Raw genomic sequence first — 18102 nt, 5'->3', positions numbered from 1 at the left:
AAAACTAATGAATATTTTTCGTTATTTATAAGAGTAAAAAGATAAATCATTCCCCGAACTTGAGTTTAAATCAGGTGTCTTTACATGTATAGGGGGCAGAATGCATATACCAAAAAGCCTCTAACTTCCAAACTGATGATTTATGAAAATAAATGTACACTGGAAAGAAATCTAACTTCACATTTTTTTTTATTCAAGTTATGTCTACAAAATTGTATATGAATACAATTATATACACAATAAACATCAACATACTGCCCAGCTAATGGACTGAATTGTTTACCCTACTGGACTGGTATCTTCCAGTTAGTAGATAATAATGATCACAGCTCTTTTTTCACATTTTTCACATCTGCTGGAATTCACCCATTAGTGGTTTTTATGCTGATGACATCACATTTAGACCCTTTGGTCTGTGAAATTTGCTATGCCGTTTCAGACGGGAATTATTAGAAAAGTGTTTCCCACATATACCACATTTGTTTCTCTTTGTGTGGCTTTGAAGGTGCTGGACTAAACCCTCTTTGGACGCTAAATGTTTCCCACAGATTCCACAAATGTGGATTTTATCCACTGCATGTGTTTGTGCATGTGTCCTTAGTGTGTACATGTAATGGAAAGTCTTTCCACATGCTTTACAACTATGAGGACCTGTGTGTTTTCGACTGACAGATAGTTTTGTTGATTTGTTTATCTTCAAACTCAAGGGGGGTAAAGACCTTTTCAAATGCACTTTCCTCTTGGTGTTGAGAGCCTTTACACTAGAACAAGGTGTGGTGTGCTGAGATTCCCCAGCTGGCTGCAATAATCCACCATCCCCACTGTCAGGCTGCGTTTCCAGCGGAGTTGAAGAATTAGGAAGAGGATGTCCTTTGCTGCATTCCACACTGTTGCTTTCGCCGAGATCTTGTATATAACTGTCCGCAATGACGATGTCAAACGCAGGGTCTTTGGCTTGATCTGCCTCCACACTCATTTGACTGTCACCTTTTTGTATTTGCTCGTCTTTGATCTGCAGTTGCACCGAGTTCTGCCACTCAGGATGACTCACTGGAAATAAAGAAAAACACATTCAGTTGTTTCTGTCACAGGTTTGTACATGCAGTGAAAGGGAAGGTATGCATGACAAGTTGTTCTACCTTCTTCTTCTTCTTTAACTTGAAGCAGCCGTGAGGCCTGTTTGTCCTGCTGCTGACTCCAAGGTTCAAGACTCAGGGGAACCCCCTCAAAGGCAGAGACGGGGGGCTGATCCATCACTAAGGGGAAGGACAGAGCAATGTATTTAATTATATTGAAAGGTTGCCAAATATTAGTTTTTTTAGTGATTTTCATTCTCAGTGAATGAAAATCAACCTACTGCCCATCAACACAGCACATTTTTGTTTTTTAGTATGCTTCCACACATTAGTTTTAAGCTAACTGGGCATCCTTGTAGCAAAGGCAACTCAGAATATGCTTCTAGTAATAGAAAGTAAAGAGAAAAAAGGAAGAAATACTCATTATATGATTATCCTATGTCCCAGTGTTCCTCAGAGTAAGTCAAATCTTTTTTTTGCATTCAAAATAAACTAAAAATAAACTAAAAATTGTCCAGATTTTTTTTCTCGAAAAGGTTGTATCATTCTGGCACTCCAACAACAAAAGCATGGGGAAGCCATGTATTTTAAATCAGAGAAGTTATTACTGCTGCGAATATGAATGCATAGCTATGCAGGTGCTGCTTTTTTTAAATCAAGGAATATTAACAATTAACAGTGAATGAACAGTGTTCACAGCTGAAACGGCTAATAATGAATCATTTAAGAACAACTGAGGGGCCTCCGACATATTGTAAACTAACCTGCATCTGGGCTTTGCTGCAGTATTGCGTAACCTGTAAAGTAAAAAGACACTGTAGTCAATACATACTTTTTTTCACAGCAGCTTTGTAAAGCAGAGCTGAGAACATACTTTTTATAACAAAAAAAAGTAATGGTAAATAACAGTAAAGTCGTGAGAATTCACAGAAATTGTACATACCATGTTGTTTAGATATGTGCGCCTCAAAGTTACATTTCCGATAAATGATCTTTGCGCAGAATGGGCAGTGCCAGTGACTTCTGCCCTGGATCAAATCTCTGCATGTACAGGGTATAACAAATTTTTCTGAAAAGAGAAAATATATCCTACTTACCACAAATAAACACCTTAAATGCCTGGACACTTAAAAGAACATTGTTTTATTATGTTTTCATCAGCGAGCATGCTTGAGAATTGATCGACTAAGGTATTCCATTGTAATGCAGAGAGTATCATTGTATTTTGATTTCGATGTCAATAAAACTTACCAGTGCCATTCTCAGTGAAGTGGACCGCATTGGGATAATGTTTTCTCATCAAATGTGTCTCAGTGGCTTGAATACTCTTCAAGCAGTAAGGACAGTTGTCATCGCCTGCAAGCTTCAGTAAGTCGGTGCGTGAGGTGAAGACGCACTGCAAGCCTAGAAAATAAATAAAGATATCATTTAGTTACTTTACAGAATAGTATGGCATTTCATCGAAAGGCCTTGTAGAGAATGACTGAAATGCCTATTTCCCTTCTAGGGTGGAATAAGAAGAATCATCAGTATTATGTCACTACAGGAAAAACATGATCTGGCTTAAAGAGCAGCATGAACCTTGTTACAATAATCACAAACGGTCACACACACCACACAATCAATGAGCACTCACAATCACGTCGACCAAGAGTGCAACTTAGAGACAACTTCAGTTTTTTTTTGCTTCACAGAGGATCTTAATGAACTGATTTGACTGAAGAGGAGAATGTATTGTTAGACTTAAGTCCTACCACTGGAATAGTTGGGGGTTTCTTTGCCTTTGGGGGCAGGACTTGAATCTGATGCACCTGGGCCTGCAGCAGCAGGAGTACTTTTGGGGGAGCGACCTCCTGCAGAGAAAAGAGAACGAAAACAAAAGTAAATAGTAGTTGTTATGTTGCATTAAAAACAGTTTGAGAGAGAGAGAGGGAGAGATGCTATATACGATGTTGTTATTATAATTCTGTAAAGATTTACTTTCTTTTTTGGGATCATTTTTTAATAATTCCTTGCTCTTAGCTAAGCAATACACAACCACCAAAACCCTCTAGTACCCAGGCACCACACACACCCCCCCCCCCCCCACACACACACACACACACACACACACACACACACACACACACACAGCTAGGTTTAATAGATTTTCTTGATTTTATGAATTGTACGTCATTCTTTTGATGCTTTGGCAATACAATCTACCATTCATGCCAATAAAAAATATTGCATTGATTTGAGAGAGTGATTATTTAATTGATGTTAATGCAATGTATTTATTGTTTACCTTTCAACATTTAAATATGCTTTGGCAATATGCACAATTTTAATTGCATTAAGATAGAGAGATCATTTGCCAAATAACATTATTAATGCTTAAATGTTCAATTGTGTGTTTTTGTGGGATATTCAGTAAAACCCCTGCTGATACTTCGTTGTAGCAAACCTCACCTAGCTGTATTGTTGTCTATAGCTATAGTAAATGAGCCTGGTGGACTCGCATCGTGAATAACAAACACCATAACATTGTCCAGATGTCACAGAGGAATAATGATGTTGGATTTCCAAGTGTGTTCAGTGTTAGCGTTAGAACAATCTGCAGCAATGATCGAAGAAGCTAGCTAAGTAGCTAAATGTAACTTTAGCTAACGTTAGTTGCCAAAACAGATGAGATTATTTAGCTGTTATATTTTACCAGCCGGGGGAAAGAGGACGACCACCAAGAGTGGAAGAAATGAGAGGATCTAGGATTAAAAACTACAATTCTTTAGTCGGTCTCGGATGGACATACCTTGTTTTTTAGGTAACTTGGCTTTGAGGATAATGTCCAGCAGAGAACGGTGGCGGTCATTTTCTTCCTTCAAACGGGCAGCCTGCTCCTCGTAATCCGTTATTGTTTTTACAAAAGCACCTAATATTTCAGACGCAGCAGCATGAAGCCGCTCGGACACAAACACTTTTAGTTCTTCTATTTGACTCATCTTTCCGACATGTGTAAAACTCCACCTCGACGCGGAACCATACACGTGGGGAAACAAGGAAGTGAACCAGTCGGAATGAAAAGGACATTTCCGCTTTTTTCCTTTCAAAGTAAAAGCCCTCTCACGAACAACAATTTACCGTTTTATACCAATGTTTTATACCAATGTAATACAATTCTGTAAAAACACGGGTGAGTGGACTGTCACCCACTGATACATTAAATTCAGGCGGCATGAGAACAAATGAAATTCACTCACATTTCCATTTTTTTATTTGATTTAAAAGGAGTTCTTAAAGTGTTCAATGTTCTGTTTCATTAGAAAAGAGATCATACAATGGTTTGAGGTTGGCATAAAATTCATTCGTTCAACTGTCATCTAAGTCTTATGATGATGCATTGTTAGATTTGATCTGAAATATGAACCACAATACATGAACTTCAACAACCTATCCTCAGTCGGTTTTGGCACGTTCCTGTGCTCCTGAGGGGATCTGAGAGTACCCGCGTCTGCAGGACATCGAGGTGGGGTCGCAGTTATATCCATACTCACAGCAGTGCTTACCATCTTTACAACACTGGCCCTGAATCAGAAAAAAAAAATTGATGTTAGAAAGTTCTAGTATTGACGAGTAAATTGCTGCATTAAAAGGTAATAAGTGATTATTTCTAGAGTTAAAGAACAAACCTATGTCAGTTGCATCAGTTTGTATGTTCTGTGCATTAAACCCTCTATATTCCTGTTTGTCTAAGCACTTCTGCCAAATTGTTTTCCTTCAGATCACTGCAACATTACTTCATGATGGCTTTAATGTGTTATGTACAGTCCATACCAGTGGGTAGGGACAGCAGCTCAAATGGCCTGTGAGGTCTTTGCAGCATGTTGTCCCTGATGGGCAGTAAAAAGCGGTATCACAGCGAATCACTCTGGTCTCAGCGATGCCCCCACTGGCTTCTGTCAGAGCTGTCATTGGTGTCTGCAAAATGAAAACACAAACTGACCATTATTATCTGGCTATTACCTAAATATGTAATAATAAATATATATCCTCAATTTTATTTTTTAGATAACAGATCTTTAAAGGCCCTCAAAAAACAGATTTTTAGTAAAAAGATTGTCTCTATAATATTTCATATTCATAATAAACTAAGCAGCAATCAAAGTCAAATCTGTAATAGTTTTGGCCACTTGTCTGCAACCGAAACAAGAACATTGCAGGCTATAATCCCAACACAGTGACCTAAAAGAAGAAAAAGCACTTTGTAGAGCTAAGTGAATCAGAATAGGGTGATACGTATTTTACGTATAAGTCATTTGATCCATTGTTGAAATTATTAAATTGCTCGATTAGATTTGGTTGACAGTGAAAAACAAACCTACAACTGTCATCACGTTATGACTCAAATGATGCTAAACCCTGATTAGTGCACAGGTTTGTCCAACTAAGCCCCGCCCACTTCAAACCAGTAAAAAGAAAAAGCCAGTACAAAAACCTAAATACAAAAAACTCATGTGAAACAACAAAAGGTTTTTAGGACCTTTAAAACTTTATGTTCATGATGGTTATTGAGATAACCAATCCCAGGATGTATACACCTATAGGCCCTTTACCGTGGTATGTCCTACCTCTTGCAAGCTGATTTTGTCCTCCAAAGTTGAAATGGGAACAGCAGGGACTGAAGGCAGACTTTCCTTGGAGATGAAAGGATATCTCAGGCCTTGCCTCACACAGTGTGTATAAGTGAGGTCACAGTCAAAGCCATAAGGACAACAGTGGAAGCCATCCAGACAGCACCTGCCCTAGAAGTTACAACAAGTTACAAGTTATTAATTGTCATATGCACAGCAATTAGAGAAGCAGTCTTGTGCAACAAAATTCAAAACACGCAAGTAAAAATGTGAATCTCTAAGACATAAAACAGTGTAGAACTTAAAATATAGGGATAACGTATGGCACACATGTTCTGTAACAATCAATACAGAGTAGAACCAATACTCAAGATTAAAACACTGAATTGCGACTGTATAACAATGAAAGAGAAGTCGGCCTGATGGCAATTCTTTACGTCAACTCACAGGAGAATACGGGCAACAGAACCAAACACCTGTTGGGTGTCTGCAGCAGGTGGTGCGATCGGGACACGCGTAATAGTTGTCGCAATGGACAATTGAGCTTTTCTGTTGGTCTGCCACATGGTTGCTTTTGAGTTCCTGAAGCGGATATATAGGTAGAACAGGAATGCTTGGTTTCTCCGCAGCTTCCTTCTGCACCATCAGTATCTTCATCCACGGCTCTTTATCACACATCTGAGTGACACTGTTGCAACGGAACCCTGAAGGGCAGCAGTGCTCCATGTCAGCGCAACACACAGCCTTAAAGACACACAGATATACATGTTATATACATGCATGTCCTAATAACTACAGGTTGTGTTGCTGTATGTGTTGACATGTAACTTACATTTGGATATGGGCAGCAGCTATATCCATGCTTAGTCTTACAGCAGGTGGCATGATCTGAACAGACTTCCCCGTCGGGACATGTGATGGAGCAGGACGCAAACTCCCACACAAACACCCCCACGAACAAGCACAGAGTTATCCTCAACATCTGCAAAAGAGGATAAATATGAAGTTTATTGAATCAGTTAAATGTGAAACATGACTCGCAGTTTCAGGAAAAATCTTTCTACAGATTCTTTCCAGATCATAAATCAGATGTGACTTTGATCTCTTGCTGTAAGTTTTAGTTTCATTTCACCTTGTACGAGGATGTTCCTTTCACTCAAAACATAACAGTAAAAAAAAAAGTTGTGACTGTCTATAAAGCAATATACAGTAAGACATTAAACATAAAAAGGATTTGATGCTAATTATTTTGATCTCTTACCTTGCAAATGAAGTGATTCAACAGCTTCCTGGATGTAGCTTCTGAATGTACTGCTCTTTATAATGCAGGGCCGACACTCCCACTGAACTCAAATCTGGAAATCAAACTGTAAATCCCACCTCCTGCTGCTGTGTGTCTGGTGACAGGAAGATTGGGACTGTAGAACTCTTTGCCTGTACTAGGATTTTGAAAGGTTTTTGAGTAATCATTGTATGAGGCGGCTCAACACATACACACCTTAATGACGAAACAAGCTCACATTAACCTTTGGTACTGTTGCATTGATAACATCACAAGACCAGCCCGTAAAACCTGAAAAAGTAGTAATGCTACAAGGAATGGATGTTTATTTTATGTAGGAAGTTTGTGAATGTTACAAACTTTATTTATAATATTACTTTTAAACTCAGTGGGTGATTCTTTAAAGGATATTACAAGCTGTTTTACTAAGTTACATTCCACCTTTGTATCCATTATAGTGAGTAAATGTACTCAAATACTGTACTGAAGTACAATTTAGGTGTGTACTATCCTTGAGTATTTCTGTTTTTCAAAACATAATGTACTTTTTACTCCACTACATTTGTAGTTACTTTGCAGATTGTGCTCAATTTATAAGACCGGAGACATTACTATACATGAGAATAACTAATAGTATGAAAAGTAGTTCAACCAGCTAAAGTAAAATGCTGCTTTACAATATATCACAATGTGAAAGGGAACATTCTGTCTAAAGGGTGCCTTCACTTTTTGAACTACTTTCTTTTTAACAAAGTAATATGATTTCTTTTTTTAAATCATTGGCAGTAGTAGTTCGCTCTCAAGTCAAAAATACTGAGGGAAACACAATGGGACATGTCAAAATGTTATCTACAGGCTGAGAGCCATTAAACAAGAACACACTTCATATTGATTATTATTACTACCTGTTTACTTACTTTATTATGCTGTATATGGTGTAGCTGAAGGATTTCTGATTCTGAACACTCACCTACTGATGAAACTATAAAGAGGTCTTGCACATTGTATTTTTTATGATCCTCGAACATCCTTTAGTAGTATATGCTGCTTTTTAAATATTAAATTGCACTGTGGGGAAAACAACTTACAAAAGCTGAAGTGGCACTGAGGTCCACATTATAAGTTTGTTACGTTGCAGAAAACTGTTTAAAGTTTTAAGGAAGTTATAGACAGTTTACAGTAAGACCGTTGGAAACACACACACACACACACACACACACACACACACACACACACACACACACACACACACACGATAAGAGTTCCACAATAAATGTAACTAATTAACAGCAAAAAAGGCTAAAACAATACTTTATTAATGAATTTCCATTGTTTATACATGTTCACTGTAGTGTAACAATTCTAACGGAACAATTATCCCTTGTATAAATGTTGACGGTGCAGCTCACATTTCTTATCATAAGTCCAACTTCAATATGAGGCTGGCAAGACATCAGGTCTACATGCACGACGCAGGCACTAGCATGACTCATCTAGCAACTAGAACTGCAAGACTCTGGTATGAAGACAGAGCGACTCCAGGAGGGCCAGCGTAGTGAAGGTGAAAGCGAGTGCCAGTCACACTGAAGTCTCCAAGATGAGGGGGAAAAGTATGGGGAATTCACTTCAGTCCCGTGGTTGAAACAACAATTATCAACAAAAAGCATGGTGATAAAAATCAACAGAAAATATGTACCGGTAGTTGCCATATAGAGGGATGGGGGTGCCTCCCTCAATTTCACTTCACTCACAGAACCCCAGCATTGCAAGTTTGTAGGTCTCTTGTTCAAGCGTGATGACCAAAGCCGGATGGGAGAAGTCTTTAGAGGTCAACAGACAAAACAACACTACTTGTGATCCATCAGAAGGATGAGAGAACCGTACAGCTACGGTTCTTAGTCGAGCTCCAAGTCGGACTGAGATGCTGCCTTCTTTTTCTTTTTTCTGCCGTGTTTCTTGTGCTTCTTTTTCCTCTTCTTCTTGGATGTGTCCTGTGAATGGAAAACATTTAAGTGAAAAATCTTTTCTCTCAAATTAAACATCAGTTCCACAGCTGGGTTAACAATATGGATTTCCTTTTGAGCAGGTGCAGCTGTACAGATATGGTTTTTAATGCTAGTGACTTTCTGGCTGGGTAAAGACACAAATATATCGATGCATCCCCAGCAGCTGATACTGTGTGCTGGATTTGTATTCATCTACGTACTGAATTCATACATTCCTGATATTATTCTTAGCTGTAGGTCATAAGATAGAAATGTGCCTCACCAGCTGCACTACATCAAACCAAAATCTTATTTATTAAGGGCTGTGGCTCAGGAGGTAGCTGGTCGCCCAGCGGTCGGAAGGTTGGTGGTTCGATCCCGATCCCCAGCAGTCAGCATGTCGAAGTGTCCTTGGGCAAGATACTTTCCTGATGGCTTAGCCAACGGTGTGTGAATGACATGTGTTGTAAGGCGCATTAAGTGATTGCAAAAGCTCTACACATTTACTTGTCTACTGTAACTAGAAGGAAAGAAAGTAAATGTCTCACTGTGATTCTCTCCTTTTCCTCGCTACTTCTCTTTTTCTTCTTGGCCTACGGGAGGGAAGATTTGAAATGAGACAATGTGAAGATGGAAGTAACCATATCATTTCACAATTACGGAGTTCCCACAATTTGTGGTAACAGCAGAAAGGTTTATAAACAGAATCCAAATTCATAAAGGTCGTGACCGTTTCTCAGCCAAATTTCTGTCATAAGATATTAAGGGAAGTGGCCGAGCACACAGCTCCTAATCTTAAACAAAGTGCTCGGCAGTGGCAAGGATCAAGAGAAACAGAACACCGGCACTCACAAATTAAATGTCTTAACGTTTCAGTTAAATGCGTCGACAGCTGAAAGATTAGAAGTTAGTGAGACAAAATGGATATATCCAGTTTTTAAATTTAATTTATGATAAGAAAGGACTTTAAACAGGTGTGATCATCATCACCAACAAAACAATTTCACAATCATTGTTCATCCAACAAAAGGGCTTGCTGGTAACAACCTCTGGACTATCTCTCACTCAACCTCACTACTCCAATGGATACTCCTACATCCATAAACCCCGCTCGGAGGGCCGAGGTGGTGGAATTGCCGTAATACACCGACAGGACATGAAGACCACCCTCATCGCCATCTCATCTGCTCCTTCATTTGAACACATGGCTTTTAAACTCTCTGGTCAAACACAGTTAGTCATGGCGGTTGTCTACCGCCCTCCCAAACCACACCCATTCCTCTTCTTCCTCCTCTTCTTCCTCCTCTATTTCAACATCCACATGGATTCCACAATAACCGCTGACTTCAGTGATTTGCTCAACTGCTTTAATTCAACACAGTCAACTTTCCCACCCATAACCGTGGTCACATTCTGGACCTTGTCTGCTCTACTGGACTAAACCTACATCATGTATCCGGCTCCGACCCCACCCTCGCCGACCACTTAGCCATCACCATGACCGTCAACATTCACCAACAACCTTCTCCTTCCCTCTGACACCGGAAACCTCAACATTCTCGTCCTCCTCGACCTCAGCGCGGCCTTTGACACCATCAATCACTCCATCCTCCTCACCCGACTTGAAACCACCTTCAACATCACTGTCCTCTCTTGGTTCAAATCATACCTCTCTGACAGGCACCAGTTCATCTCCATTAATAACGGTCTATCCCTCTCCTCCACAGCTGCAGAAACCCTCATCCACGCCTTCATCCCCTCCCGTCTGGACTACTGTAACAGCCTCCGCTATGGTTCACCCTAAAAAAAATCATCAATAAATCCAGAACTCCACTGCCCGTCCTCTCACCCACATCACCCCTTCCTCTACAAGCTCCACTGGCTCCCCATCCCCCAGATAATCCAGTACAAGATTCTCCTCAGACCTCCAGTAATTTGATGTCCAGCTGTGCCACAGTACACACACACACACACACACACACACACACACACACACACACACACACACACACACACACACACACACACACACACACACACACACGCTGATAATCATCACTTAAGACTCACCTGTTCAACACTGACCGTCTCTTCTGCTTATCTGTTTGTTCGTTTATATCTTTATTTTTGTATCACTCACTCTGTCAAGCGTCTTTGAGTTACTAGAAAAGCGCTATACAAGTCTAATATTATTATTATTAAGCAACGTTAAGCCACTAAGGTGTGGGCTATATTTTTAAATAGTGGTGGTTCATGTGGTATAAATCCGTTTTCCTGATTGATAATTCTACCACATTGGTCAGACGTTCCCCCCCCACTGTATTCACTTGCTCTCGCTCATTCACCGATATGCTGCGTGCAGTCTGCCTCGCAACGCTTCTAACAAGTTGAATTTGGGGTCACGACCCTCCTCCTGATTTAGGTTGAAATTGAGGTCAAAACACTGCCAGCATACGGTAAATAGTTTTTCTTTTTTTAAAACATCCTTATCAGCCTCCCCATGAAGCGTGACAGATAGCCAGCACATCTGGACGAGTGAGAGAGAGAACACGAGGATAACTGAAACTTTACTTTATTTGGCGATGTAACTGTATGGTCTAGCAGTTATGCTGCTTATATAGTGGTACTATAATTATCACTTAATGTTCTTTACATGCGCGTATGTGCAGCATGCAAATATGTAAGCATATGTTGCCACTGATCTGTGAGTAAATGGAAGTTATGTATATACTATTTGGCATTAATATTATCATTAATATTATTCATCTGCATCCGTTAGTGACTTCACATGTGTCACATTATTGTTGCACCTTACTGACCAGTCATTATGCACATCAGACGTCTTGAAGACTAAAACTAAACTATGAAACGTCTACGGTTCTCTTTGACTAAATAATTGAAGGATTAAATTGATGAAAAAGCGGCAAAAGTATTTTGTGCTGGTACATTGTGATGTAGGCAGCAAGTACCACATGCATACTTTCTGTGATGCTCAAGAGCATATCCTTCACCCCAATATTTTGGTGCATTTTCGCCTTTATTTGACGACAGTGAAGAAATGGGGGGTGGGAAGAGAGAGAAATGTGACATGCAAGAAAAAGGTCTCATGGGGTCAAAACCTGGGACATTGCGGTTATATGCAACTGTAAACTCAGCTAACAAGGCTCTCCTTCCCCACAATTTGAATTAAAAGAGGAACAAAGAGCTTAAAGAGGAAATAGAGACGGGACTACTGTTAAAGTTAACAACTATAAGTGGTTAAAATCATAAGACGTACTACCTCTTCCCCCTCAGATTCTGCAAACGACTCTGAAGAGGAGTCTCTGTAACTCCGCTCGGCCTTCCTTTTTCTTTTACGGCTCTTGTCATTCTGACGGACACAAGATTCACATCAGAATTATGAATGCTTTTTAAAGACTCAAGTCAAAATTGTTCCTCAATTTGACTGGCAAGAACAAGGAACAAGAACTGCAATTAATAGCGTCACATATCTGCAGATTATACACAAGGTCTACCAAAATTAACACTCAAAAAGTTAGTGAAGTGATTTACTGAATAAGAGTACATTACCTTATCTTTGTCCCCTTCTTCCTTGATTCTTTTCTTTTTCTTCTTGGGAAGAAAAACAATATTTAGAGTCAACACCTTGAAGTCAATGTAGGATAACTGTTTGACTGCACACCAGAACCCGATTCTATTGAAGCTGAAACAAGGCAAGACAGCTGTGCGGTTTAAAAACCTTGCTTTCAGCATCAGATTCTTCCTCTGAGCTGTCCGATGCTCTCCTGGCTGAGGACTTCTTTCTCTTCCGTTTTTTCTTCACACTCTTCTTTTCATCCTGTATACACAAAGAGAAATGCAATCAAACCAGTGTAATGCTGCATTATGTAGAAGACAATTTTATATCAACCAATTCACTCCAGATCATCAAAAACACCCCAATCCCCTTTATTATAACACAGGAAGCTATTGTTAGAATGAACCTGTAACGGAGCACCACAAGCCAACGGCAGTCAACCGTAAATCAAATCAAACTGTGTCATCCGGCAGAGCAGGATCTTAAATTCTATTCCCTATTTCAGGAGCACCGTGCTTCTGAATTGCAGCGGTTTGATGAGTCACAAAATATTTTTTGTTTTTAGTGAATGGCAATATCTAATATCAGCCGTCTGTAATGACTTACCGCATATTCAGATTCTGAGGAGGAGCTGCTGGGGGAATCAGAACTCGATGAGGAGGAGGAAGATGAAGAATGCTTGACCAAAACACAATGAAAGCAGGGTTCATTAGACTTGAGGGTTTACGCTTGTTTGTGTTGAAATTAGAAAACAAGAAGAGACCATCTCAGAGTGTGTGTGTGTGTGTGTGTGTGTGTGTGTGTGTGTGTGTGTGTGTGTGTGTGTGTGTGTGTGTGTGTGTGTACTGTGGCACAGCTGGACATCAAATTACTGGAGGTCTCTCCTCACCCTGTTGGATTTCTTCTTCTCTTTCTTCTTTTTCTAAACACAAATGAAAAACCAAAGTCAGTAAAGATGACTATTCACGGTGAGATTGTGGAAATGTCTTACAAAAGGAGAGATGAGATACCGTACCTCTTTTTTCTCTTTATCCTTGTCCATTGTCTTTTTGTCTTTTTCACCTCCACCCATTATCTTCTCTCGGTTTTTTGCCAGTTCCTTCTTCCATTTCTGAAAATGACAGCAAATATCTGAAAAAAGTATTCATCTTCTTTATTGCCAATTGTTCATCCAAATACGAAGAAAGGTTCTGTGGTACAGTTAAAAGACTGCCCTAAGTGGATTTATTACTCTTGACACATAGCTGAAACTATGTAAAGAAAAAGATGGTGATCATTAGGGTTAAAATGTCAGTGTACATAATACAAACATACCACGTTCATTTTGTCCTCAAAGTCAGCCAGGGCTCGAGAGCCCTTCTTCTTCTTCTCCAGCTGCTCCTTTAACTCTTCCCTGATGAAGAGACAATAAATCAGTTGTAACACAATTTATAATGTAAAGCTTGTCGGCAGATATTTGGGAGCCACTTAATACATTTAATTTACATAACACAGCAATATTTCAAGGTGCAATAAAGGGCAAAACATTCATAGTGCAGCGTTAAAATCAATACAATAATCAATACATCTCCTTCACTGACATGACTTAATGGACCTATTCACTTCCAGAATTTGCTTTCTAAATAGCTTCAGTGATGATAATAAAATATAAATCATTGAAGCTCCTTTACAAATCTTGTTGTACCAGACATTGAAAACCAGCTGCTCTTCATACTGGCAGTGAAGTCTAGCAGAGAATACATTAAATGTGCCCCCTTGTGGCTACTATTGAAGTTCATTTAATTTAAGATCAGATATGACATGAAAATTAAAAAAAGGTAAGAAGGAAGAAAAGAAAAGCGTAAACTGATCTTTTCTGATGCTGTTCACAGTTGAATCTGCATAATTTATAAATCAATGCATCCGTACCATGAATAAACCTACTCCTAGTTTACATACATCAAAAGGATCTCTCTCTCTCTCTCTCTCTCTCTCTCTCTCTCTCTCCTCTCTCTCCCTCTCTCTCTCCCTCTCTCTCTCCCTCTCTCTCTCCTCTCTCTCTCTCTCTCTCCCTCTCCCTCTCTCTCCCTCTCTCTCTCCCTCTCTCTCTCCCTCTCTCTCTCCCCCTCTCTCTCTCTCTCCCTCCCTCTCTCCCTCCCTCCCTCTCCCTCTCCCTCTCCCTCTCTCCCCCCTTTGGTAGCACTGTTGTAAAAGAGCACCCTGTCCTGGACTAATGCTGATGATGGAACTATACTGACTAAAATCCATTAGGTACATTTTTGCTGCTGTGACATTACATTTGAATAAGACAGTGTCACTCAAATACACAAGAAAACCCTAGGATTGCTGTATGAATCAAGAAGTCTTTTAAATTGACTGAGCTTATGAGGTGTTATTACATCAAACTGTTTCTTAAATCTATTTTAGCCTGGAAGACAAGTGCTGGTTCTGGCTGTCTGTAGGGAGAACCATGGACTAGAAAAACTGCACATCCTCTCAGCGCCAGTTTCAAATATTTATGTCAGGGCAGGCCAATGAAGAGGTCTGTCCTTTACTCACCATGTTGGTCGAGGTCTGCTTAAATAATCTTGTATAGTTGGCCCTGCGTTATTTGACGGCCCCCTGGCTCGTGCAGCAGCAATGGGGTTAATGTAAGCCTGGAACACCAAACAGAGGAAAGCATTCAAAACATTTAATGGAGGAGATTATATATATATATATATATATATATATATATAGATATAGATATAGATATAGATAGATAGATAGATAGATATAAAAACACACCCAGATGCCAGATTATTAGGCCCTGAGATAAACACTTATGCCGTTAGACAGAATACTGCAATACAGTTCTACAACAAAACATACACCCCCAATTAAACCATTACATTGGAAACAACCCCACTATAAATAGTTTAAACAGAAAACTCATTGTACATTACCAGTATGACCTCAATACAGGGCCTTTGTATTAGTACATTTTGGTTGCGGGAAGCTTTACCTAAAAAATAAATAAAAGATGTGTATCTTACGGTAATACTTTCAAACCTTTAAGCAACCCTATGTGCCATATATTAACAGATTAAACATACATACGACACATGCAACGTTAGCTAGAGAAATATGTGCGTCATAGACAAATAATATTAACTTGACATTAGCAAATAACGCTAGCAAAGAACACTGAACAAACTGAGTACAAATATAAAAAGGTCCCTTCTAGGGTTTCAAGGCTTTATATAGACTCAAGAAGCAAAACAAAATACTGCGCAACATCACCACGTCAAGACAATGTCCGAAATGTTATGAGCTAACGTTAGTTAGCATTGGCAGCTTTGAGACCACTAACGTTAGTGCTGCTCGCGCCTGAGACTCGCATGTTGACGTTAGCTACAACTCGATGCATTAAATAATTCAAATCTAGAAAATGTTACGTTAAATGAAAAACATTGCTGTTTTTTCACAGGAGGTGTGTTAACGCACTGACTTGGCCTAGCATCAGAATTGCATACATTGACGTCAGCTAGCCAGTGCTAGCCACTGCGCTAACGCTAGGTTCAGCTTGTGTTTAGCCTAGCTAACTGTAACCGTGTAGCAGTGGTTTCTCAGTTTTACACACATTTTGTACACAACTTACCACTCGATTGTCTCTCTTGCCCATGTCGAAATAGCAATGGGGGGGAAATATCCAACAGAGAGAGCAACCATTAGTGCTACCTTGCTAACATTAACCTAGCCACATCAGAGCAGACGACTCTTCTTCTTGTTGATTGTTTTTGGCGGTTGGCTAACAACAAAATGGGGAATGACCGCCACCAACTGGTATGAGTCTGGATCCGGGCTTTGAATGCACCTTCTTCTAGTAATGTAATATAATGAAATAAGATAAATGTAGTTCTCTTTCTAGAAAACCATCGCCTCTCTGCTACCACTTCTTCAGTCTGTGCTAATCAATGTGGTTATTTTCTTTAAGTTGTAAAATGTTATTCTAGTTTTTTTTTTTTTTATACATTTGATTTCACATGTTCTCTATTATTGTAATTATAGCCTATTATATTATCATTATATGTATTTCATTACTCATTTTTTATTGTCTCACGTGAATTGTTTTGACACTTGGTCTCTTATTTTCAACTTGAAGCACTTTGAACTGCACTAAACTGTATGAAAAGTGCTATACAAATACATTTTGATTGATTAAATTGGATTATCTGACAATTAATTTCCTTTGATCCCAATTATGGGCTGGCATACCACGTCATTAGAATTGTGTATAACATCTGTTGTAAAAATATCTGGTCTGCTGGTTCAGTTTAGTTGCTCCTTTACGGTACATGTTCTAGTTTTTAAATTGCCGCTTATAGTAAAAGAGAATCCATAACACAAATTCAATGCTAATTCTTTTTTGCATTTATTTTAAATATACAGTATATCTCAAAAGTGAGTACACCCTTTAGATTTTTGCAAATATTCTGTTATATCCTTTCAGGGGATAACATTATCCTACTGAAACTTTGATATAACTTAAAGTAGTCAGTGTGCTGCTTGAATAACAGTATAGATTTATTGTCCTTTGAAAATTACTCAGTACACAGCTGTTAATGTCTAAACAGCTGGCAACAAAAGTGAGTACACCCCATAGTGAACATGTCTAAATTGTGCCCAAAGTGTCAATATTTTGTGTGACCACCATTGTTATCTAGCACTGCTTTAACCCTCCTGGGCATGGAATTCACCAGAGCTGCACAGGTTGCTTCTGGAATCTTCTTCCACTCCTCCACGACGACATCACGGAGCGCACGGATGTTGGACACCTTGCACTCCTCCACCTTCCTCTTGAGGATGCCCCACATGTGCTCAATTGGGTTTAGGTCTGGAGACATACTTGGCCAGTCCATCACCTTAACCTTCAGCTTCTTCAGCAAGGCCGTTGTCATCTTGGAGGTGTGTTTAGGGTCATTATCATGTTGGAAAACTGCCCTACGGCCCAGTTTCCGAAGAGAGGGGATCATGCTCTGCTGCAGGATGTCACAGTATATATTGGAATTCATGTGTCCCTCAATGAAATGCAGCTCCCCAGTGCCGGCAGCACTCATGCAGCCCCAGACCATGATGCTGCCACCACCATGCTTGACTGTAGGCAAAACACATTTGTCTTGGTACTCCTCACCAGGGTGCCGCCACACACGCCGGACACCATCTGACCCAAACAGGTTTATTTTGGTCTCATCAGACCACAGGACATGGTTCCAGTAACTCATGTTCTTGGATTCATTGTCTTCAGCAAACTGTTTGCGGGCTTTCTTATGCATCGGTTTCAGAAGGGGCTTCTGTCTGGGGCGACCGCCATACAAACCGATTTGATGCAGTGTGCGGCGTATGGTCTGGGCACTGACAGGCTGACATCCCACTTCTGCAACCTCTGCAGCAATGCTGGAAGCACTCGCACGTCTATTTTTGGAAACCAACCTCTGGATATGACGCTGAGCACGTGGACTCAACTTCTTTGGTCGACCCTGGCGAGGCCTGTTCCGAGTGGAACCTGTCCTGGAAAACCGCTGTATGATCTTAGCCACTGTGCTGCAACTCA

The 18102-nt window shown here is 39.9% G+C and overlaps 3 protein-coding genes across 7 annotated transcripts; all 3 read right to left on the bottom strand.

Moving 5' to 3' along the window:
* Positions 1-170: 170 nt before the first annotated feature.
* LOC115016096 (zinc finger protein Gfi-1b-like) lies at positions 171-4221 on the bottom strand. The gene is made up of 7 exons (XM_029443762.1): positions 3868-4221; positions 2831-2929; positions 2328-2480; positions 2020-2145; positions 1841-1873; positions 1140-1256; positions 171-1050 (listed from the first exon to the last, which is right to left on the bottom strand). The coding sequence occupies exons 1-7, from the start codon at positions 4055-4057 to the stop codon at positions 380-382; spliced, it is 1389 nt and encodes a 462-aa protein (XP_029299622.1). The 5' UTR covers positions 4058-4221; the 3' UTR covers positions 171-379.
* A 90-nt stretch (positions 4222-4311) lies between these two features.
* Positions 4312-7105, bottom strand: LOC115016097 (progranulin-like). Its single transcript, XM_029443763.1, has 6 exons — positions 6948-7105; positions 6519-6668; positions 6134-6430; positions 5684-5857; positions 4890-5033; positions 4312-4640 (listed from the first exon to the last, which is right to left on the bottom strand). Exons 2-6 carry the CDS (start codon positions 6666-6668, stop codon positions 4512-4514), a joined length of 894 nt encoding a protein of 297 aa, XP_029299623.1. The 5' UTR covers positions 6948-7105; the 3' UTR covers positions 4312-4511.
* A 1157-nt stretch (positions 7106-8262) lies between these two features.
* Positions 8263-16343, bottom strand: fam133b (family with sequence similarity 133 member B). Of its 5 annotated transcripts, none has more exons than XM_029443365.1 (11): positions 16150-16337; positions 15069-15166; positions 13845-13923; positions 13546-13641; positions 13420-13452; positions 13137-13208; positions 12693-12791; positions 12524-12565; positions 12234-12323; positions 9502-9546; positions 8263-8959 (listed from the first exon to the last, which is right to left on the bottom strand). In XM_029443365.1, the coding sequence occupies exons 1-11, from the start codon at positions 16171-16173 to the stop codon at positions 8864-8866; spliced, it is 774 nt and encodes a 257-aa protein (XP_029299225.1). In that variant the 5' UTR covers positions 16174-16337; the 3' UTR covers positions 8263-8863. The 5 variants fall into 5 exon arrangements, with proteins under 5 accessions (XP_029299225.1, XP_029299226.1, XP_029299227.1 ...); XM_029443366.1 differs by having other exon boundaries at positions 12524-12562; positions 16150-16335; XM_029443367.1 differs by lacking the exon at positions 9502-9546 and having other exon boundaries at positions 16150-16343.
* Positions 16344-18102: the final 1759 nt, after the last annotated feature.

Source organism: Cottoperca gobio, chromosome 11 (assembly GCF_900634415.1).
Source record: "Cottoperca gobio chromosome 11, fCotGob3.1, whole genome shotgun sequence".
In the NCBI taxonomy this organism is placed as follows: domain Eukaryota; kingdom Metazoa; phylum Chordata; class Actinopteri; order Perciformes; family Bovichtidae; genus Cottoperca; species Cottoperca gobio.
This window is presented reverse-complemented; position numbering and strand designations above follow the sequence as displayed.

Bases quoted from the DNA above. Each gene is read 5' to 3' on its own strand.
- LOC115016096 (XM_029443762.1), bottom strand. From the start codon at position 4,057: ATGAGTCAAATAGAAGAACTAAAAGTGTTTGTGTCCGAGCGGCTTCAT. The intron at 2,146-2,327 runs GTAAGTTTTATT...TTCTCTTTTCAG, and splicing joins CTTCACTGAGAATGGCACTG to AAAAATTTGTTATACCCTGT. The intron at 1,051-1,139 runs GTAGAACAACTT...CTTTATTTCCAG, and splicing joins AGTTAAAGAAGAAGAAGAAG to TGAGTCATCCTGAGTGGCAG.
- LOC115016097 (XM_029443763.1), bottom strand. From the start codon at position 6,668: ATGTTGAGGATAACTCTGTGCTTGTTCGTGGGGGTGTTTGTGTGGGAG. The intron at 6,431-6,518 runs GTAAGTTACATG...TGTGTCTTTAAG, and splicing joins GCTGCTGCCCATATCCAAAT to GCTGTGTGTTGCGCTGACAT. The intron at 5,034-5,683 runs GTAGGACATACC...TTCATTTTGCAG, and splicing joins ACAAAATCAGCTTGCAAGAG to ACACCAATGACAGCTCTGAC.
- fam133b (XM_029443365.1), bottom strand. From the start codon at position 16,173: ATGGGCAAGAGAGACAATCGAGTG. The intron at 12,792-13,136 runs GTAAGTCATTAC...TTGTGTATACAG, and splicing joins CCTCAGAATCTGAATATGCG to GATGAAAAGAAGAGTGTGAA. The intron at 12,324-12,523 runs GTAATGTACTCT...TGTGTCCGTCAG, and splicing joins AAGAAGGGGACAAAGATAAG to AATGACAAGAGCCGTAAAAG.